The 24,191-nt window shown below is 37.7% G+C and overlaps 3 protein-coding genes across 3 annotated transcripts; 2 read left to right on the forward strand and 1 right to left on the reverse strand.

The window, feature by feature from the left end:
* Positions 1 to 4,421: 4,421 nt before the first annotated feature.
* Positions 4,422 to 6,410, reverse strand: crygdl.13.S (crystallin gamma D like gene 13 S homeolog). The gene is made up of 3 exons (XM_018241421.2): positions 6,402 to 6,410; positions 5,731 to 5,973; positions 4,422 to 4,843 (listed from the first exon to the last, which is right to left on the reverse strand). Exons 1-3 carry the CDS (start codon positions 6,408 to 6,410, stop codon positions 4,568 to 4,570), a joined length of 528 nt encoding a protein of 175 aa, XP_018096910.1. The 3' UTR covers positions 4,422 to 4,567.
* A 2,822-nt stretch (positions 6,411 to 9,232) lies between these two features.
* Positions 9,233 to 11,145, forward strand: crygdl.14.S (crystallin gamma D like gene 14 S homeolog). Its single transcript, XM_018241429.1, has 3 exons — positions 9,233 to 9,241; positions 9,966 to 10,208; positions 10,870 to 11,145. Exons 1-3 carry the CDS (start codon positions 9,233 to 9,235, stop codon positions 11,143 to 11,145), a joined length of 528 nt encoding a protein of 175 aa, XP_018096918.1.
* Positions 11,146 to 16,192: 5,047 nt separating this feature from the next.
* Positions 16,193 to 18,085, forward strand: cryg1 (gamma-crystallin-1). The gene is given in 3 exon segments (NM_001172078.1): positions 16,193 to 16,201; positions 16,927 to 17,169; positions 17,810 to 18,085. Coding segments are annotated over 3 exon segments (528 nt in total).
* Positions 18,086 to 24,191: the final 6,106 nt, after the last annotated feature.

A 24,191-nucleotide genomic window follows, 5' to 3' on the forward strand; every position in this document is an offset into this window, starting at 1 on the left:
GCATTTGCGCAAAATTCAAAAGTTTAAAAGGGGAATTCAGTTTGCTAAGCACTACCCGTTGTTAGGTTCAATTTGCAAAGTTCCTGGGTGTTTATTCCTCGTGAATCCTGATTGATCTACTGTGTTTGACCTTGCCTGTCTTCTTGATTCCTCTGATCTCTCTAAACCTGACCCTTGCCTGCCTGTCTGTTTAACTCTGAACTCTCTAATCTGACCTTTGCCTGTCCATCGACTATTCTATGCTCTCCAATCCTGATTCCGGCCTGTCTGACTATTCTACTCTGCTTGTGCTGGCCCGGCCTGCCTGTTCCATGCTGTGTTATCTGGCCTGCTCTCCTGAGGTGTTCTTCCATTCCAGTATCCTGGTGAGATGATCGTGCCCCTTTGCTCGTCCAGAACCATTCGTTTTGCTCCTCTCTCAAATAAGAACTGGCGCATTCAATTAGCCGAGGGCTCCTCCCGAGGTGAAAGGCGGCGGTTATAGGCGGAAGTGAGAGCCGAGACCAGGGAGCTTAGTTTGGGTTCTGGATTTAAGGTGCTGATTCGTGACAACTGGTGTTAGAATGAAAGGTGTTTACTTTTAATTACAAATAATATGTATTATTAAAAACTTTTTTTAGTGAGAAAAAAAATCAAATGCTGGTAATGTCCATAGACTAGAGGCACAAATTAATAGATCTAGTAACAGATATGAAGAAAACAGGGAAAGGGCTTGTATAGGAATGAACTCTATGGGGGAAATCAAATAAAATTCACAGCGAACTAAACTTTGCGAATAAAAATCCACCGGTCACAATGTAATACTCTTTCTTAGGCCTTAATTGCATTGCCAATCTTAATTGTGTATTGCGAACCTTTAACACCTGCTCCTGACCTTGCTAAATATTTTGTCGGGAAAAAAGTGGTTTGCGAAAATGTATTACATACACTGCGAACATTCGCAAAAGCAATTTGGTCGCAAACTCTGCAAGGAAGTCATTGAGGTTTTTAATCAGTCAAAAATGGCACAAACATGGTTGCTAATGTTCACAAAGGTTTTTGCGCTAATTCAACATATTACATGACTATGAAGATTTCCATTAAGACTGTAAGATATTGACTGCAGCAAGACCGAAGCAGCAGAACGAAGCTCAGTCCTAACCAAGTATGTTTGTTGCTAGGTTTGTGCCTTAACACCACAAACTTCAAGTACAAGGACCTTTTTTATAGACAGAAACATGGCTGTGCAATGGGTTCTCCAGTCTCTCCCATTGTAGCAAACTTGTACATGGAGGGAGTGGAAAGGAGGGCCTTACTTACATTCCAGGGAACTACACCGACTCACTGGTTCAGGTATGTGGATGACACTTGGGTTAAAATCAGATCCAATGAAGTGGCGGCCTTCACAGAGCACATTAACTCAGTGGACAATAACATCAAGTTCACAAGGGAAGATGTCCACGGGAACAAACTTGCCTTTTTGGACTGTTTGATATGCATCCAAGAGGGGGTAACTTGAAAACTGAGGTATACAGGAAACCCACTCATACGGATCATTATCTGTTGTTCGATTCCCACCATCCACTGGAACACAAACTGGGTGTCATTAGAACTCTGCACCGCAGGGTGGAATGTGTGGCAACTGATACAGAGTCCAAGGACAAGGAGCATAAACATCTCATAGGAGCTTTGAAAGCGTGTGACTACCCAGACTGGACCTTTGTCAAAACAGCAGCAACCAAGCCCAACAGGAGCACCTGTTCTATGCACACGGATCTATGTATGCATCAGAGCAAAAGAGAAAGGAAGGGGGAAGGCTCGAATATGAGATAGAGGTTTATATTTCGTTTTTCGTTTTTCTCCTCTTATCCCTTACACATCCTTTAATCAGTTCTTCACCTGTCCGCTCTCCCACCTCTATCTCATATTCGAGCCTTCCCCCTGCCTTTCTCTTTGCTCTGATGCATACATAGATCCGTGTCCGGACCCAGCTGTTTCTTTCGTTCGCTGCTTAGCCGTTTTTGTTTAACGACATACTATCCAGTTATGTTGCAATTTTAGACACAGTGTCCATTTCCTTCTGATACGTTGCTACACAGTGTCTGTCCAAGTAACTCTTATGAGCGCTTACTGAGGTTTGTTCGTTTCTGTATTCTATGGATGTTCATGTATGTATTTTTCAACTTAACGCTAGCTTTATGAGATTAAGCTTGACTTTTGATTTTATTTTACCACTCATCATTTACTGCATATTGGTTTGTTTGTGATTTTTTTTGTTTACCTTGATTTTCACCTTTAGTTTGTATTGCACCTTTTTGGTCATTTTACACGTATAAGTACCTTTGACACGTCATTTTCTCTGCCCCCGGTGTACTGAACGCTACCTTTTACGCTAGACTTCCTTCGCCACCTCAGACCAGGCGAAGCGCAATAGAGTAGATCGGGATTGCTTCAAAAAAAGTCAAACACGCTGGCGTGTTTTCTACATTATGGGTGATAGGCTGAAAAAGATCGAAAAATTTTTTGGGGCTCCCCTCCTTCGCCCCTACATTTCCTGACTCATGGCAACTTACCTAGACAGTGGGCACATGTGTAGGGCAAAATAACATTTTTATTTGATGTTTTGAAGGTTTTCTAGCCATTTGTAGTGCAGATACGTGTTCCTCCATTGAAATTTGAATTTGGCGCCGTATGCAAATTAGCCTTCGCTAGCGTAACTTCGCTTCACTAAGCGAATCAACGCTAGCGCAACTTCGCAATCTTACGCTACCCCTGTGCGCAACTTCGGATTTTAGCGAATTTGCGGAGCGCTGGCGAAACTACGCCTGGCGAAGTGCGGCGAAGTTGCGCCTGGCGAAACTACGAATGTTAGTGAATTTGCCCCATAGTAGGCAAAACATAGTCAATCCATATGTAGCTCAGGAGGGTTTTCAACAAACACCACGTCCCTTTGTTTTTCAAAAATAGCAACACACTGAGACAAAAACTGGTACCCCAAAGGATCCAACGCCTAAAGAAAAACAAAGCAATATGGTATACGCAGTCCAGTGTAGTGAGGAGTGCACAGATGTATACATTGGGGAGACAAAACAACTACTCACCAAGCTCAGCAAAGGAGGGCAAACTCTACAGGGCAGCTGTCTTTCTAACCTAAATGACAAGGGGCACTCCATTGTAGATAGTAATGTCCAAATCCAAAACACCTCTGTAAATTTCAGATGTCACCTCTCTGAAGAGTTACAATGTGCCGTTGTGATTTGATTAATGGAAGAGTCTATATGCTGAGAACTCCCACACTAGTCAGTTGAACTGAAGAAGCTGCTTGGATGAGTAGTGAAACGTCTTCAATAATTAATCAGCAAGTCCAGGTTTTTTTTTCAATTACTTGAAAAATATTAGATAAACATATTACATTGCCCCATTTTACTACAATGGGGGATGTGCCTATTATATTTTTCCCATCTTTAGGCAGGTATCTACAGTATTGGACATGCGGACATTACATTTTACAGATCTCTATGAGAATCTACAGTATTGAATATTTTGTAGAGAACACAGATGAGAAATATTGCCAAATGTCATAAATTAAGAATTAAGAATTCTATTGATTCATTATACATTATACATTTTACATGTTTAAAGGGTAAGGCATTTTTCAGTAGCAGTATGCACAAAATGTCTCTGTCTTAAATATATTGATAATGGGTTGAGTGCAGAGAGTATTTGAATATATATATATATATATATATATATATATATATATATATATATATATATATATATATATATATATATATACACACACACACACTGTTGGATCTTGATTAGCTTAGGGCCTAGCTTAGGGCCCACTCCACCCTTTTGAGGCCTATATAACCTTTGAACTAATGGTTCTGTCCTATGCAATTTTCCATGTCTTATAACAGTATATTTTGTGAGCAATTTATAAAATGCAGCTACGTGCAATATAACAGTTATAAAAGCGTAACCTTATTACCAACGCCTAGCTAGCCAGTTATTATGAAATTGCTTGTGGTCAGGTAAACAACTGTACCCAGTATACAGTTTATGCCCATATAATAATATTTTTGCTTAGCTTCATTACATAGATTCTGCAGTGGTATTTTAACCAATCATGTATAACATAATGTTTTGCTATGCTATGAAACCTAATAAATATGTGTGTACAGGTACAGATGGGACTATTTACAAAGTCTGGATTAACACTCTCTTTTCTTTTTACATGTTGAGAAATCTACTCATATACATTTATTTTAAGATAGCTAGAGCCAAATTCATTTAAGTTGTCAGGCTAAAATTTTTCTTGTTTTTATGTTGAGATGCAATCTAATTATATCCCTAATAAGTATCTCTTCTCCAGTGTATTTAAACTCAGCCTGGTCTGTCTATCTGTATAACTGATCTCCATAATAACTTGAAAACCCCTGTGTTTAGTTCCATTATTTTGGTGTATTGGAGACCAAAACTGTAGTACATGTACAAATGATGATTATATAAAAAAGTAATAAGGAATTTGTCAACTTTATTGGATCATAAATATATTTGGTGTACAATGTTTCATAATGATTTAAAACATGTGATGAACTCTTCTGAATGATCCAATTCTGGGGCTTGAGGCTCCCCAGTCACTGTATTTCTTGTATTGTCCAGGTCTCATGTAGTACTGACGTCCTCGGAAGTTGGGTTCCTCGAAGAACATCCAGTGTCCATCAAACACATTGCAGGAGTGAATGTCATGGAAACGGAATCGATCATAAGTATTGGGGCAGTCATCAAAGAACTCCATCATCTGCCCTTGGTAGTCTCCTCTTTCGTAGATTCTCATTTTGTATTGGCCATGGTGCTGTACACATATATTAATAAACATATGATTAAAAAAACAAGCAAGCCATGGATCTGGAAAATCTTTTCAATAGTCAGTCTACTAGCCCTACTAAATAATGATAAAAGCATGTACACATGGTTTTGTTTTATAATATTATGTTGTTCCTACCGCTCTCTTGCTGTTTCTCTTTAACTGAATTGCCGGTGCTGGTTCTCTGCCGACCCGGCAAGGTCCCTTAGCAACAACAGTAGATATACGGATCCGCACACACACTATTTTCTGCAGCAGGGGACTGTGCCCCTCTTTTTATTATTATATCACCACTTGATCCACATTTCGGGGGGTTTAACCTCCCTTCATCTTCTATAATAGTCCTTTAGTATGATATGCACATTTAAACAATTTACCCATATACCATGCTACTATTTTTTACCATTCAATGCTGTAATACCATTTTATATTATATTAAATATTTAGTTAAACTTTGTTCAATGTAAAAATGGGTCCACAAGTTTCTGCAGGTTAAAACATATTACCATTTGTTTGCTATGGGTTCATAGAACTGGGGAAACTTCCTGCCATTTATTATATTATTTTGTAAATTTTTATATATAAAATTGTAGACTGCTGTGCAACCCCTTATACATCAATATCAAAATCGAATTCATTGGTATTCTAAGCAAAGAACATTATAAATAAATGTAGGAGTAATGATTGCTCTAAATATAGTAACCCCAAAGGAAATTGCAACAAATCTTACATAGGAACTCAATTGACAGGTTCTTACTTAAACTGTCCATGCATCCAATTTGAAATAAGCAAATGAATAATTTATAATAATTATTGTTATATCTTTCCTACTATTGCAGCACTAGAGTAGTTTTAGGAAAGTTTTGAAAACTCACCTGGGGAATAAAGCGACAGGACCTGATGTTGTCATTGAAGCCCATCCATCTCTGAAAGTCTGGGTATTCTCCTCTCCACAGGTAATACTGGTGTCCCCTGTAACTGGGGTGCTCATAGAGGATCCAGTTTCCACCCTCTACCCTGATGGAGTTACAGCGATTGAAGTATGAGGACAGGTCAGAACAGTCTGAGTCGCACTCATAGTGACGACCTTGGAAATTCCTTTCCTCATAAAAAAATATCTAAAGAAAGACATTGTAGGTTAAAAGCTTATGTTTTTATACATCTGGAACTGAAGAGCTTAATTATGATATTAGTTACACTTATCTATTCCAACATATTACACAATGCTGTACAAAAGATTTGAAAACATAAATACAGCTTTGAGAACAGTAAGAGGATAAACCTTGTAAACAGACACTTTGAATGTGTTTTATGAATAAGCAGAATATCTAGTGTTTTTTAAAAAATAATTGTATAGAACAATGTCAATATAAGAGAATTTAAATAAAACAATCTCTGATTCTTTTTAAAATTGGGTATATATTCTGTTTAAGTTGCATCTGGACCCCTAACTTTACAAAATGTAGTTTATTAGATGTGCTTTTTTACTGATACAGTAATTAGAAACAATCAGAATTATCAAGATATTTTTATGGTTCTGACTTACCTTTCCCATTATGAATGGATAGCAGATTCAGTACCACTGAAGTGAGAGAAGAGACAGCCTATATATATATGCCCTGTATTGCTGCTGTCTGCATCTGCTCAGTCTGGAACATATATTTTTGACAGGTAAGTAAAATGTACAGATCTTTTGTCTTGTATTGTTTCTTTTGTTGTTGTACTGTGACAGTTGTTTCTCTGTTCTTACTGCCACCTATATTCCATGGCTTTACCTAAAGAGCTGCCCGGCATTTTTAACAATTTAGTCATTATCTCAGAAAGTAAATAGCTTTCATTGCTTCTATAAAGAACATACACTTCTCAAAACACACACTCCATTTATAGTAAAACATTAATGGAAACTGAAGCATAATAATGAACTATGCATGGTCCTACTAGTTGTGTTATATCTTTATGGGATGCTTATATTAAGTTGTTTGGAAATAAAATATGTTTTCTTATTATATATTGGTGGAATGGGTTTGGGTAGATGGAGCACCAGATGTTGCAAATTCCAATTTTTGCAGTGCAGTTATTCTCAAAGCCCAGCTACTTTTAAAATAGAGGCAGCTTCTCAACTAGATCAAGTTATTATTATGGGTGACTTTAAGTATCCAGACAGATGGGCCAGATTCGATTCAGTAAGAAAAAGGTTTATCACATGAAAACTCATAGACGAGATTACATTTGAGATGCAATTCAAAACAAAATATCTCACTGTTTATCCTGTAAAGTCTCTCTGAAGTCTATGGGGTAAAACTAGAACTAAAGAAGTCCATGACTTTTCACATGATAAACTATGAAATAACTTTTGCTCACTGAATTGAATCTGGTCCATTGACTGGAGTAATGGGGTTGTCAAGTCAAAAAAAACTAGCAGGTTTGTAACCTTTTTATATCAACTTGTTCAAGAACATACTAGGAATGTCTTTCTTTTGGACACTGTAGTACTAATACTTTCTAATATCTAGTACTATAGCTACTGATGCATGGTTCACACAAAAGGAAATACCATGGGGCAAATTCACTAACAGGCAAAAATTCGCCAGCGATGGCTTCGCGCACATCGCAACACTTCACCAGGCGTAAATTCGCCTGGACAACGCTAATTCACGAAGATCCGAAGTTGCGCATAGGGTACCGAATGCTGGCGAAATTACGCCAGCAAAATTACGCTCAGCAGTCCGAAGTTACGCTAGTGTTGGCTAATTAGCATACGGAGTGCAGTTAAAGTACAATGGCCGTATATGCTGCAGGGAACCTTAATAAAATTATATAAAAGTTGTTATAATGCCCTACAGTATAGTTTAGGTGCCATATGTTAGCAAGTGTAGGGGGGAAGGAGGATACCCGGAAAAAAAATGTACAATCTTTTTCAGTCTATCACCCTTTAAATAGGAAAAAACACCAGCGTTTTTTGGGACTTTTTTTTGAGGAACTCCTATCTACTCTATTGCACTTCGCCTGGTCTGAGGTGGCGAAGGTAAGTCTGGCGATAGTAGTAACGCTCTTTCGCCAGACCGTAAATTCGTCTGGCGTTAGAGTTCGAAGTTGCGCCAGAGTCTATCTCCTTGGCGAAATTACGCCAGCGAATTTACGCCAGCTACCGTTAGTAAATTGGCAAAGTGCCGAAATGACATCACGCTGGCGAATTTTCGCCAGCGTTAGCCACTTCACCCTTTAGTAAATTTGCCCCAAAGTGTCTAGGTAGAGCATGTTAAGATAAACAAAGATCCAGCACCGAATGGTATTCATCCCAGAGTACCACGTGTGCTTTGTTCTGTGATTGCCAAACCTCTTTACTTAATTTTTCAGGATTCATTGAGGTCTGAAATGGTGACGAGAGATTGTTAAATTGCTAATGTGGTGCCGCTATCCAAAAAGGGATTTCATTCCCAAACTCAAAACTATAGGCTGCTTAGTCTAATATCAGTGGTAGAAAATCTTTTTCGGAGGGATATTAAGGGGAAAATTATTATAATAAACTAAAAAGATTATGGGGTAAATTTACTAAGTGGCGAAAATTCGTCCTGCCGATGGACGCTAGCGAATTTTCTCTAACATTACTTAATGCGAACAAATCAAAGCAAAGATGCACTAGTGTTCATTTCTGCCTAGCGCAAATTCGCTAGAGGTCTTGTGCTCAGGCTAATTTGTATACGGCGGGAAATTTAAAGTTGAATGGACGTCTTTATGTTATATGTTGCAGCAAATACATTACATTTCCACTGTTAATTACACATGTCCAGGGAATAACATCACATTACTATATTAATATATCTGGAGACATAAGATGTGGCTTCTTAAACATTGGAATGACACTGATGAGATTTTTTGGTAAAACTTTGATGCTAGCTAACCATTGTTTGGTTAATTTGTGTGATTCAAAAGTGGCAAAGAATGACACCTAATGATCAGATGATGCCAAATTAAGGATTTACTAGTAACCACAATTCTTTAAACTGTTACAAAGTTTCTGGACCAGCAACTGAAGTGCACTGCAAATTACCACTAGAGGGCCATATCAGGGTCTTCGGGTCAACACTGCTAAGCAATGGACTGGAAAATTTGTGACATTGAGTTTATGGAATAACTGGGAATGCTGGATAGCTCTTTGGGTAAAGCTATGGAACAAAAGTACCAGCATAAACTAAGACATATGACTGTCACAGCACAACATCAAACACAATGTAAGACAAAGGTTCTTTGCTTTTGCCTTAATTGACAGAAAAATTAAGCTCTAGGTTCATCGCATGCAGACAGCAGCAATACATGACATATATAAAGGCTGGCTCTATCTCCCTTCCATTGAACTGAAACTTCCACTCAGTCAGAATGGGAAAGGTAAGCCAAAATCATCACCTAACCTTATTTATTAAATTAACATTATATTTTGTACTTCAGAATTCATACTCTATATGTTATTCACATATACACTAGACACTGTTATTTGTGTATTACATTTTACTGTACATTTTAAAAGTCACGCTTACACTTATGATTAGTCTATAGCTGGTAATATAACTAATGGTCTTAAGATTGCTGTTTGAAAACAAACATCTGATTGGATGCTATAGGTTACTGGTTGTTGCTAAATGTAAGACTTTTAATTGCATTATGCCTTAAATGTTATTACCACATGCAGACAAACTATTATTTGTGAATTACATTACATATTTTACAATTCATGTTTAGACTACAGTTTATAGTTAACATGTGCTGAAATGGAAAAAAAATATATAGAAGCAAACTTATAGAAATAACAATAATTCATATTGGCTGAACTAAAGTCTCAAAACCCTATAGACCACCTAGTACTTTATCTGTGCCTGTTCTCTGTGTAGCAGGATTCCAGTCAAATCTATTTTTCCAAATTGCCAGCAAAACACTGCTTTACAAAAGAACTATAAGCACCTTGCTAAATATCCTTTTATAGCATTGTGCACCTAAAATGCATCTGTCTATTTTGCAGCAAAATTATCTACATTGCTTTCCAAAAATAATTGCAAAGGTTATCAGTTACACCATTTTTCTGGATAAAAAAGTTATTTATAATATTTTCTTTCAGATCTTCTTCTACGAGGAAAGGAACTTCCAAGGTCGCCACTATGAGTGTGGCTCAGACTGTTCTGACCTGTCCTCATACTTCAATCGCTGTAACTCCATCAGGGTAGAGGGTGGAAACTGGATCCTCTATGAACACTCAAGTTATAAGGGAAACCAATATTATCTCTGGAAAGGAGAATACCCAGACTTTCAGAGATGGATGGGCTTCAATGACTCCATTAGATCCTGTCGCTTTCTTCCCAATGTAAGTGTTTGCAATTTTATGTTCAAAAGTGTGTTTGCATATAAAAATTTAAAAAAAAGTTTAAAAAAAGGAATTTCCAAGACAGAACAAGCAGTAAACAAAATCTAAAATTTATTTAAAATAGTTCAAGTTCTTGAAAAGTTATATTTTTCTTCCAAGTTTACCGGTTTCATTGAATAACCTAAACGTAGAAGCTAAACCACAGGTTTTAAAGAAAATCTGAACAGATGCCAGCAACAGACCAGTATTGCCATTGTTAAGGTTCAGCAGTGTAAAATGGGGTTTTCTGATGAACATATGCAAATCTAGGGATGTGGTTTCACAAAAGTGTAAGAAAAAATGTGAAAATTGTTATTAGAAAAAATTCTTCCTTCCCAGGATTCCTTCTCTTTCAGAGGTATATTTAACTCTTCCTTAGGTGCGGTATCGAAACAAAATGCCACTTTCATTTTTAAACATGTAGTTAATTAATATCATTAACCTACTGACAGTTTGATTTCATCTATTCTAAAAAGAAGTAGAATAGTGATTTATTTGTAAAAATAAAGCTTTCAGAACAGAAAATTAATATACAGATAAAACTTAGTACATATTCAATAGCCATCAAATGATATGCTTTCAGTTGTATCTATATTTAATTAAAGTTTAACTTGTTTTTAAGTACCAAGGACAATACAAAATGAGAATCTACGAAAGAGGAGACTACCAAGGGCAGATGATGGAGTTCTTTGATGACTGCCCCAATACTTATGATCGATTCCGTTTCCATGACATTCACTCCTGCAATGTGTTTGATGGCCACTGGATGTTCTACGAGGAACCCAACTACAGAGGACGTCAGTACTACCTGAGAAATGGAGAATACAGGAGATACAGTGATTGGGGAGCCTCAAGCCCTAGAATTGGCTCATTTAGAAGAGTTTATCACAGGTTTTAAATCAACTCAGAAATCTAAAACAAATATATACAAGTTTAATAAAAACAAATTGTTTTGAATTACTTGCTTGCATAATATTTACTGAATAAGGGTGTGCTTATGACTAGTTAATGTTTACAAATATTTCCAGCCATACCTGTTAGGGGTTAGATCAGGACTCAAGAGGCACCACAGTGCAACACCATTTTAAATAATAAATTTCATAAAGAAAGTAGTAATACATATTCTCATGCAACATAAAATCCCTTTAAATATGTCTACTACTTAAGATTCATTCTAATTTTTTTGGCATTTATTGAAGATTAACTCTTAAACAAAATTCTCCTTTAAACAACCATCAGGTGTTTTTGCATGCCAGGCTCCTTTAATCTTGCCACACAGCATTTTGCCGGTAAACACACTGCACAGTATACATCAAAGAGAAGATCAGGACTATAAAAAGAATCTATGGTGTCTGCACAATAATACTTTTATGTTGGCACCCTAAATTCTATACTGTTTGGCACAGAGAATTAAATCAATTAAGCACTTCAAGAAAAAGTTATGGACCATGGCAAAAATAGATCTGTCCTTTGTTAGTTCTCAAAAATTTTACATTAAGCTTGTGCTAAGCAATTAATTATTTTATATCTAATACTATGAGCATAGAATGCATTAAAAGTAAAGACTTTCGGTATTAATGTCAGCACCCGTAACCCTCCCCCCACAAAAATGTAATCAGCGAACAGTCTCTTTAAAATCTTTAGATAACTGCCACTCTGGTTATGAAAAGGTTAACAGCACATCTGGGGCATCCCCTTAATCACTTAGAAATACTTCTACTCCTCTAACCCACTCGGCCCCCCCACTCAGGAATTTGCTTTGGCTGTTGACTTATGAGCATGCTCAGTTCTTCTCAGCTCAGATTACTAAACACATCCTCCAGTCTAACAGCCAATGAAGAGATGGCATTACTGGTTCCCATAGAAACTCTGCTCTAGCTGTCTGAGCCTATTTGGTTCTCCCAACCACCTCTCCTTAGCCATTACAGTGCTCAACCCCCATCAGAACTTTTTATCAAAGTATAATATACCTATGTAAGTCGTACCTATGAACTTTACAGCATACATGTCCTGTTTGCAGATTTCAATGTTACTGATGATGTGTCAGAGGGAAAATGGCCCTCTGATGGCCCACCGGGTTAAAGCTGCTATTTGTTTTAGGAAAATCTGATGGCGCTGGCAAATGGACGAGGTATATGCAGTACAAATGATGTGGCTTGGGTGGGGAAGATATGCCCAATTTATATACATCGTAGGAAAATGTAGACTTTACATGTCCTTCAAGAGCTACCTGCAAAATAACTATTTTCTTTATAATATTACTTGATCAGCCACAGACATAATCAGGGGTGCAAGAAAGCCTTGTAAATGCTGGGACCCAGGAAGTATAGGAGGCTTAATGGAGCACTGACCGATAAGCAGTTTTAATACAAACAAAACTCTAGAGCTTGGGCCAGATTAAATTTAATGAGAAAAACACTGTAGATATTCTTAATACATATCCACTTCAACAAACCTCATTATGTGCACAGAAATCCTCTGTATATCATAACGGTTATTTGAAAAACAGAAGCAATCACAAACTCATAAACCTACTCAACCTCTGACATATTGGGGCAAATCCATTAACGGGCGAAGATTTGCCAGCGCTGGCTTCGTGCACATCGCAATACTTCGCCAGGTGTAAATTTGCCTGGACAACGCTAATTCACAAAGATCCGAAGTTGCACACAGGCGAAATTACGCCAGCGAAATTACGCTCAGCAGTTCGAAGTTACGCTAGCGCTGGCTAATTAGCAGACGGGGTGCAGTTAAACTACAATGGCTGTATATGCTGCAGCAAATACATTACACTACACAAGGCCAGGGAACCTTAATAAAATTATATAAAGTTATTATAATGCCCTACACATGTGCCCACAGTATAGTTTAGGTGCCATATGTTAGCAAATGTAGGGGGAAAGGAGGGTACCCAAAAAAAAACTTTACGATCTTTTTCAGTCTATCACCCTGAAAAAAGGAAAAGACGTCAGCGTTTTTTGGGACTTAGAAAAATGTTCAACTTTTTTTTTGAGGAACTCCTATCTACTCTATTGCACTTCGACTGGTCTGAGGTGGCGAAGGCAAGTCTGGTGATAGAGTGAAATCAAAAACGTAGTGAAATTGCGTAGTAACGCTCTTTTGCTAGACCGAAAATTCGCCTTTCGTTAGAGTGCGAAGTTGCGCCAGAGTCTATCTTCTTGGCGAATTTACGCCAGCTACCGTTAGTAAATCGGCGAATTGCCAAAATAACATCACGCTGGCGAATTTTCACCAGCGTTAGCCACTTCGCCCTTTAGTAAAATTCCCCCATTGTATCTGTTTGCTTTCTCCAAGTCACTCACATTTAGTAATTGAGAATGATCTGGGGATTTTTATAGATAACAAGTTGTCTAATGCCAGGCAGTGTCACTCTGTGGCATCTAAATCAAATAAAGTTCTGTCTTGCATAAAAAGGGCATTAACTCAAGAAATATAATTTTGTCTCTCTATAAGTCCCCTGGTAAGGCCTCACCTTGCGTATGCGGTGCAGTTTTAGGCTCCAGTCCATAAGAAAGATATAAATAAGCTGGAGAGAATGCAGAGTTGTCAACTAGCAGTGCTGGAATTGGGGAGGGATGCCATCCCTTCACTTTTTTATTTCTGTGAAATAGCATCCCCTCAGTGTGGATGCAAGTTTTTTGAATCCCGGAACTGTCTTTTGCTCCTCTTCACTTCTGCATGCAAATACAATGCAGAGGTAAAATATAATATAATTAAATATATAGGGGATTAAAGGAGAGAAAAAATTGCTGGGAGAGAAGAAGAAAAGATAGAGAAGTGTTAAACAGATAAAGAAGGTGGAGGCATCAGAGAGGGTTATAGAGAAAAGGAGAGAAGAAAAAATGAAGGTATTAAACAGCAGCAGGTTAAGGAATAGTGAGAAAATGCTTTATATGAAATAATCTTGGGTAATATAGAATATGATGGGGATGTGCTATGTTATGACACAATACACAGAAAAGGTGCTTTATTTGCAGTAGCTGAATTGGTAGCCAAGAAAAGTTATGAGCACAATTTTTATTTTGGGGTCCCTATAGGTCACATATGTAAATATGGTTATGGGAGGGATGCACCACACAGAGCATCCCTCCACTTTTTTTACTCCAATTCAAGCACTGGGAATGAGATATGCTTCATTAGCACCTAAACATTTGACAATGACCAATGTGAATGTTAGCGACCATATTTGCGTCCTTTTGTGACCAAATGGCATATGTGAACATTCCTAGGGGCAGATTTACTATGGGTCGAATATCGAGGGTTAATTAACCCTCGATATTCGACCAGGAACTAAAATCGTTCGACTTCGAATATCGAAGTCGAACGATTTAGCGCTAATACTTCGATCGAACGATCGAACGATTAAATCCTTCGAATCGAACGTTTCGAAGGATTTTAATCCAACGATCGAAGGAATATCCTTCGATCAAAAAAACATAGGCAAGCCTATGGGGACCTTCCCCATAGGCTAACATTGAGTTCGGTAGCTTTTAGCTGCCGAACTAGGGGGTCGAAGTTTTTCTTAAAGAGACAGTACTTCGATTATCGAATGGTCGAATAGTCGAACGATTTTTAGTTCGAATCGTTCGATTCGTAGTCGAAGTCGTAGTCGAAGGTCGAACTAGCCCATTCGATGGTCGAAGTAGCCAAAAAAACACTTCGAAATTCGAAGTTTTTTTTATTCGAATCCTTCACTCGAGCTTTGTAAATGTGCCCCCTAGTGTATGTAATAAAATTTTGCAACAAAATATTTAAAAACTCCAGAGCAGATGCTTAACTTAGTCATGTAATATTCGCCAGCAAATGAGTATACCTCTATTTTTAACATCACTTGTGATTTTTTTAGTAACATTCCCACCTTTAGTATTTCCAGATTGAAATTATCATACCCCCCCATTCTTTAATATAGGGAACATTGTACCAGCGGGTCTGGGATTATTTGTCCATATATTGCAATATATCCAAGCTGACCAACTGTCTCAAAGTCACCCCTGGTCTGGCCAATAAAACACAAACATTCTAGCAGAAAGTAAGTGTAGGATTGGTCAGACGAGGAGAGTTTTAGTATTTTTCATCATACATTTTTACAGGGACTAACTTTAAATTGCCACTTGCTTTCCAAGGTTAAAAATGGTTACCTTTTTATAGGACACCGCATGGATCACCTGAAAGCAGGTTGGGAGCTACAACATGGAACTAGCCACTGTTCCTTTATATGGTTATCACTACCCAATTTTAAATAATTAAACTGGAGTGTATTGATGGTGTGACCACAAAATTGATACAGATAAAGACATACTGTATATATTGCGTTATATGACACATACAGTAACACCACATTACTATTTTAAATTATATATTAAATAATATTAATATATCTGGGGACATAAAATGTGGCTTCTTAAACATTGGGGTGACACTGATGAGATTATTTGGTAAATGTTTGATGCTAGCTAACCATTGTTTGGTTCATTTGTGTGATTCAAAAGTGGCAAAGAATGACACCTAATGATCAGATGATGCCAAATTAAGGATTTACTAGTAACCACAATTCTTTAAACTGTTACAAAGTGTTTGGACCAGCAACTGAATTGCACTGTAAATTACCACATCAGGGTCTCCGGGGTCAACGCTGCTAAGCAATGGACTGGAAAATTTGTGACATTGAGTTTTTGGAATAACTGGGAATGCTGGATAGCTCTTTGGGTAAAGCTATGGAACAAAAGTACCAGCATAAACTAAGACATATGACTGTCACAGCACAACATCAAACACAATGCAAGACAAAGGTTCTCTGCTTTTGCCTTACTTGACAGAAAAAGTAAGCTCTAGGTTCATCGCATGCAGACAGCAGCAATACATGACATATATAAAGGCTGGCTGTTTTCTCCCTTCCATTGAACTGAAACTTCCACTCAGTCAGAATGGGAAAGGTAAGCCAAAATCATCACCTAACCTTATTTATTAAATTGACATTATATTTTATACTTCAGAACTCATACTCTATCTGTTATTCACATATACACTAGACACAGTTATTTGTGTGTATTACATTTTATGTACATTTTAAAAGTCACGCTAACACTTATGATTAGTCTATAGCTGGTAATATAACTAATGGTCTTAAGATTGCTGTTTGAAAACAAACATCTGATCGGATGCTATAGGTTACTGGATGTTGCCAAATGTAAGACTTGTTATTGCATTATGCCTTAAATGTTATTACCACATGCAGACAAACTATTATTTGTGAATTACATTACATATTTTACAATTCGTGTTTAGACTACAGTTTATAATTAACATGTGCTGAAATGGAAAAAAAATATATAGAAGCAAACTTATAGAAATAACAATAATTCATATTGGCTGAACTAAAGTCTCAAAACCCTATAGAGCAACTAGTACTTTATCTGCGCCTGTTCTCTGTGTAGCAGGATTCCAGTCAAATGTATTTTTCCAAATTGCCAACAAAACACTGCTTTACAAAAGAACTAAAAGCACCTTGTTAAATATCCTTTTACAGCATTGTGCACCTAAAATGTATCTGTCTATTTGGCAGCAAAATTATCTACATTGCTTTCCAAAAATAATTGAAAAGGTTATCAGTTAAACCATTTTTCTGGATAAAAAAGTTATTTATAATATTTTTTTTCAGATCTTCTTCTACGAGGAAAGGAACTTCCAAGGTCGCCACTATGAGTGTGGCTCAGACTGTTCCGACCTGTCCTCATACTTCAATCGCTGTAACTCCATCAGGGTAGAGGGTGGAAACTGGATCCTGTATGAACATCCCAGTTATAAGGGAAACCAGTATTATCTCTGGAAAGGAGAATACCCAGATTTTAAGAGATGGATGGGCTTCAATGACTCCATTAGATCCTGTCGCTTTCTTCCCAATGTAAGTGTGTTTGCAAATAAAAATGAAAAAAAAAGTTTTTAAAAAATGAAGTTCTAAGACAGAACAAGCAGTAAACCAAGTCTCAAATTTATGTAAAATAATTGAAGTTCTTGAAAAGTCATATTTTTCTTCCAAGTTTACCGGTTTCATTGAATAACCTATACGTAGAAGCTAAGCCACTGGTTTTGAAGAAAATCTGAACGGATGCCAGCAACAGACCAGTATTGCCATTGTTAAGGTTCAGCAGTGTAAAATGGGATTTTCTGATTAACATAAGCAAATCTAGGGATGTGGTTTCACAAAAGTGTAAAAAAAAACATGAACATTTTTATTAGAAAAAATTCTTCCTTCCCAGGATTCCTACTCTTTCAGAAGTATATTTAACTATTCCTTAGGTACGGTATAGAAACAAAATGCCACTTTCATTTTTAAACATGTAGTTAATTAATATCATTAACCTACTGACAGTTTGATTCCATCTATTCTAAAAAGAAGTAGAATAGTGATTTTTTTTATAACAAAAAAAGCTTTCAGAACAGAAAATGAATATAGAGATAAAACTTAGAACATATTCAATAGTCATCAAATGGTATGCTTTCAGTTATATCTATATTTAATTAAAGTTTAACTTGTTTTTAAGTTCCAAGGCCAATACAAAATGAGAATATACGAAAGAGGAGACTACCAAGGACAGATGATGGAGTTCTTTGATGACTGCCCCAATACTTATGAGCGATTCAATTTCCATGACATTCACTCCTGCAATGTGTTTGATGGACACTGGATGTTCTACGAGGAACCCAACTACAGAGGACGTCAGTACTACCTGAGAAATGGAGAATACAGGAGATACAATGATTGGGGAGCCTCAAGCCCTAGAATTGGCTCATTTAGAAGAGTTTATCACAAGTTTTAAATCAATTCAGAAATCTAAAACAAATATATACAAGTTTAATAAAAGCAAATTGTTTTAAATTACTTGCTTGCATAATATTTACTGAATAAGGGTGTGCTTATGACTAGTTAATGTTTACAAATATTTCCAGCCATACCTGTTAGGGGTTAAATCAGGACTCCACCACAGTGCAACACCATTTTAAATTCATAAAGAAAGGAGTAATACATATTCTCATGCAACATACAATCCCTTTAAAAATGTCTACTACTTAAGATTAATTTGGCATTTATTGAAGATTAACTCCTTTAACCCTTTCCCTGCCAGCTGTTTTGTCCTAGATGCGAACATCTACTGCCAAGCAGATTTTAGATATTTTGCACTCTTTCACTTTAAGGGCCTTTCCTGGGGTGGTCTTTTAGTTTACCCAGGAAAACAATATATTGTTTTTTTCAGGACAACCTGAACTTTCAAAATATGCAAGAATTTTGGTGTAATTCTACTTCTGTAAAAAAAATAGGCTTCTAAGTGTCTAATAAAATGGGAAAAAAAAATGTTTCACAAAGAACAATCACATATATCAGAAACATCATTTATTTTATGTACAAGAACACAGCCAATTTGGAAAGGTCTATGTCTCCTGAATACCAAACATATATAGTTTTATGGAGATTTCTCAGATCAAAATCTACAAGCAGTACACTACCAAATTTCCAAAACATCGCTCCCCAAACGGCACACTTCTGATTTCAAGGACAAGCATTCCACTAACAGTAGGTTTACCCTAGAAAACTACCCATTATTAGAAAGAACAGATTCTGGTGAATCAAAAATGGGTAAACATATCGTTGTACTCCAAACTACCAAGTTGCAATTCTTTCCTAAATGTATAATGTTTTATAGAAATTGGTGAATTTTTTGAAAAATTACCTCAAAGCTTCCTCTCTACAGCATACAGCATTGGGTATGCATGACTTTGTACTCCAAAGTACCAAGCCACAAACCATTCCTAAATTTGGTGATTTTGGTGACATTTCCAAAAATCACCTCAAAATTTCTACCCTGCAGCATCGTATTCAGGAGCGATCCTGGCCACTCTGCCACCTGAGCTGCTGCCCCCCCAACCCCAGAAATTCTCTCTTAAAGTACCAGGAGCAGCATTGTTGCTGCCCCTGGTACCTAGTGGGGCGCTGCTGCCTGAGGCGACCGCCTCAACTCGCCTCATTGGCGAAGCACCCCTGATCGTATTACCCACATTCTTTTAGGTATCAAGAGAAATCACCCCAAATATGAAAGCCTAGGGTCCACTGAACAGTTTGATGCCCAATATGTATAGGTGTACCCAAGCACGTGGCATATAGGGGCCCCAAAACGAAGACCCCCCATATGGTCTGTCATTTCAGGTACTGCAAAATCAACACATTTACATTGTTTTGGGGGGGCAAAGGTAGAAAATAGTAAGTTCACCCCAGAAAACCATATATTTTCAGAAAGTACACATTCCCACAAATCTAAATTGGGTATGCATGTCTTTGTACTCCAAAGTACCAAGCCAAAAACCATTCCTAAATTTGGTGATTTTGGTGACATTTCCAAAAATCACCTCAAAATTTATACCCTGCAGCATCGTATTACCCACATACTTTTAGGTATCAAGAGAAATCACCCCAAATATGAAAGCCTAGGGTCCGCTGAACAGTTTGATGCCCAATATGTATAAGTGTACCCAAACACGTGGCATTTATGGGCCCCAAAAGAAAGACCCCCATATGGTCTGTCATTTCAGGTACTGCAAAATCAACACATTTACATCATTTTTGGGGGGGAAAGGTAGAAAAAAGTAAGTTCACCCCAGAAAACCATATATTTTCAGAAAGAACACATTCCTACGAATCTAAATTGGGTATGCATGTCTTTGTACTTCAAAGTACCAAGCCGCAAACCATTCCTAAATTTGGTGATTTTGGTGACATTTCCAAAAATCACCTCAAAATGTATTCCCTGCAGCATCGTATTACCCACATACCTTTAGGTATCAAGAGAAATCACCCCAAATATGAAAGCCTAGGGTCCTCTGAACAGTTTGATGCCCAATATGTATAGGTGTACCCAAGCACGTGGCATATAGGGGCCCCAAAAGGAAGACCCCCATATGGTCTGTCATTTCAGGTACTGCAAAATCAACACATTTACATCGTTTTGGGGGGAGCAAAGGTAGAAAAAAGTAAATTCACAACAGAAAACCATATATTTTCGGAAAGTACACATTCCCACTAATCTAAATTGGGTATGCATGTCTTTGTACTCCAAAGTACCAAGCCGCAAACCATTCCTAAATTTGGTGATTTTGCTGACATTTCCAAAAATCACCTCAAAATTTATACCCTGCAGCATCGTATTACCCACATACCTTTAGGTATCAAGAGAAATCACCCCAAATATGAAAGCCTAGGGTCCTCTGAACAGTTTGATGCCCAATATGTATAGGTGTACCCAAGCACGTGGCATATAGGGGCCCCAAAAGGAAGACCCCCATATGGTCTGTCATTTCAGGTACTGCAAAATCAACACATTTACACCGTTTTGGGGGGGGGGAGGAAGAAAAAAGTAAGTTCACCCCAGAAAACCATATATTTTCGGAAAGTACACATTCCCACGAATCTAAGTTGGGTATGCATGTCTTTGTACTCCAAAGTACCAAGCCGCAAACCATTCCTAAATTTGGTGATTTTGGTGACATTTCCAAAAATCACCTCAAAATTTATACCCTGCAGCATCGTATTACCCACATACTTTTAGGTATCAAGAGAAATCACCCCAAATATGAAAGCCTAGGGTCCGCTGAACAGTTTGATGCCCAATATGTATAAGTGTACCCAAACACGTGGCATTTATGGGCCCCAAAAGAAAGACCCCCATATGGTCTGTCATTTCAGGTACTGCAAAATCAACACATTTACATCATTTTTGGGGGGGAAAGGTAGAAAAAAGTAAGTTCACCCCAGAAAACCATATATTTTCAGAAAGAACACATTCCTACGAATCTAAATTGGGTATGCATGTCTTTGTACTTCAAAGTACCAAGCCGCAAACCATTCCTAAATTTGGTGATTTTGGTGACATTTCCAAAAATCACCTCAAAATGTATTCCCTGCAGCATCGTATTACCCACATACCTTTAGGTATCAAGAGAAATCACCCCAAATATGAAAGCCTAGGGTCCTCTGAACAGTTTGATGCCCAATATGTATAGGTGTACCCAAGCACGTGGCATATAGGGGCCCCAAAAGGAAGACCCCCATATGGTCTGTCATTTCAGGTACTGCAAAATCAACACATTTACATCGTTTTGGGGGGAGCAAAGGTAGAAAAAAGTAAATTCACAACAGAAAACCATATATTTTCGGAAAGTACACATTCCCACTAATCTAAATTGGGTATGCATGTCTTTGTACTCCAAAGTACCAAGCCGCAAACCATTCCTAAATTTGGTGATTTTGCTGACATTTCCAAAAATCACCTCAAAATTTATACCCTGCAGCATCGTATTACCCACATACCTTTAGGTATCAAGAGAAATCACCCCAAATATGAAAGCCTAGGGTCCTCTGAACAGTTTGATGCCCAATATGTATAGGTGTACCCAAGCACGTGGCATATAGGGGCCCCAAAAGGAAGACCCCCATATGGTCTGTCATTTCAGGTACTGCAAAATCAACACATTTACACCGTTTTGGGGGGGGGGAGGAAGAAAAAAGTAAGTTCACCCCAGAAAACCATATATTTTCGGAAAGTACACATTCCCACGAATCTAAGTTGGGTATGCATGTCTTTGTACTCCAAAGTACCAAGCCGCAAACCATTCCTAAATTTGGTGATTTTGGTGACATTTCCAAAAATCACCTCAAAATTTCTACCCTGCAGCATCGTATTACCCACATTCTTTTAGGTATCAAAAGAAATCACCCCAAATATGAAAGCCTAGGATCCTCTGAACAGTTTGATTCCCAATATGTATAGGTGTACCCAAACATGTGGCATATTTGGGCCCAAAAAGGAAGACCCCCATATGGTCTGTCATTTCAGATACTGCAAAATCAACACATTTACATAGTTTTGGGGTGGATGCAAAAGTAGAAAAAATTAACTTCACACCAGAAAACCATATATTTTCAGAAAGTACACATTCCCACGAATCTAAATTGGGTATGCATGTCTTTGTACTCCAAAGTACCAAGCCGCAAACCATTCCTAAATTTGGTGATTTTGGTGACATTTCCAAAAATCACCTCAAAATTTCTACCCTGCAGCATCCTATTACCCACATATTTTTAGGTATCAAGAGAAATCACCCCAAATATGAAAGCCTAGGGTCCTCTGAACGGTTTGATGCCCAATATGTATAGGTGTACCCAAGCACGTGGCATATAGCAGCCCCAAAAGGAAGACCCCCCATATGCAAAAGCAACACATTTTCATCATTTTGAGGGGGGCAAAGTTAGAAAAGAGTAAGTTCACCCCAGAAAACCATATATATTCGGAATGTACACATGCTCCCGAATACAAATTGGGTATGTATGTCTTTCTACTCCAAAGCACCATACTGCAAAGCTACGCTAAATGCTGCGGTTTTTATGATAATTCTGAAAATCACCTAAAATTATTGGCCGCTTTTTACATACAATTGTAAAGCACCCTAAATATTGATGCCAAGGGTCTACTGAACAGTTTGATGCCCAATATGCATAGATATACCAAAGCAGCTGGCATGTGCGGACGCCAAATAAAGATAGTGCATATGAATTTTTTCTGCTGCCGATTTGCCTTCTGTGAACAAAGACCCCTACAGTGTATTATTTGCCACAAGACCCTCTAACAGCACAAAGACCCCCCAAAATCATATCTTTTTGTAAAGTACACATTCTGACAAATCCAAAATAAGCAATTGTGTCTTTCTACTCCAACATACTGAACTACAATTCTACCCTAAAATAAACGTACAACAATGCAAGCATAAAACCACAAAAATCAAACACAATTAGACAAATCAATGAAATAACAAAATAACTGATCCGACAGCGTGGTTAACAGTCAGAATACTTGATCCAATAGCCACACTGTAAAATCAACAGTTTTTAGTGGAAAAACAAGAGGCAATAAGATACATAAATAAATATATACGTGTGTGCTTGTGTAATAATATGTGTACAGCTCTAAAAAGTGTTTAAATGTGTTTTTATGTGCAAGTGAATGTAAATATGTGTAAATATGTGTAAATATATGCAAGAAATGTGAAAAATTTCAGAAAAAAATGGACTTTAGTAAATTGTGTAGTGTATGTGTGTATAATTGCTTGTATGATTGTGTAAAAGTGTGCAAATAAACAAAGAAAAAGCCACTTACCATTTGTATGTGCAAGAGGGACCTTGGCAGCATGGGAGGATAACGATCTCAGACCAGGAAGTGAGTGGGCGGGTGCTGAATCCAGGAGGCTGCATGATGTCATTGGCTGCTGCTTCTTCTGCATCATGGAGGTAAGAAAGTCGGTCCTGCGATGATCGCATCGCAGGACTGACAAATCACCCCCCATTGCTCGTTGCCTAGGGGGTAGGGGGCCTCTCTGACTCGCTGCACGGCGGCTAAAGCCGCCAGTGCAGTGAGGAAACTATTTTATTGAAAGCACATAGGTACTACGTGCTTGCATTTTTCAGCAAGAACGTAGTACCTACGTGCTTGGCAGGGAAAGGGTTAAACAGCCATCAGGTGTTTTTGCATGCCAGGCTCCTTTAATCTTGCCAAACAGTATTTTGCCGGTAAACACACTGCACAGTATACATCAAAGAGAACATCAGGACTATAAAAAGAATCTATGGTGTCTGCACAATATTACTTTTATGTTGGCACCCTAAATTCTATACTGTATGGCACAGAGAATTAAATAAATTAAGCACTTCAAGAAAAAGTTATGGACCGTGGCAAAAATAGATCTGTCCTTTGTTAGCTCTCAAAAGTTTTACATTAAGCTAGTGCTAAGCAATTAATTATTTTATATCTAATACTGTGGGCATAGAATACATTCAAAGTAAAGCCTTTCGGTATTACCGTCAGCACCCTTAAAGGTTATGTA

Source organism: Xenopus laevis, chromosome 1S (genome assembly GCF_017654675.1).
Source record: "Xenopus laevis strain J_2021 chromosome 1S, Xenopus_laevis_v10.1, whole genome shotgun sequence".
NCBI lineage: Eukaryota > Metazoa > Chordata > Amphibia > Anura > Pipidae > Xenopus > Xenopus laevis.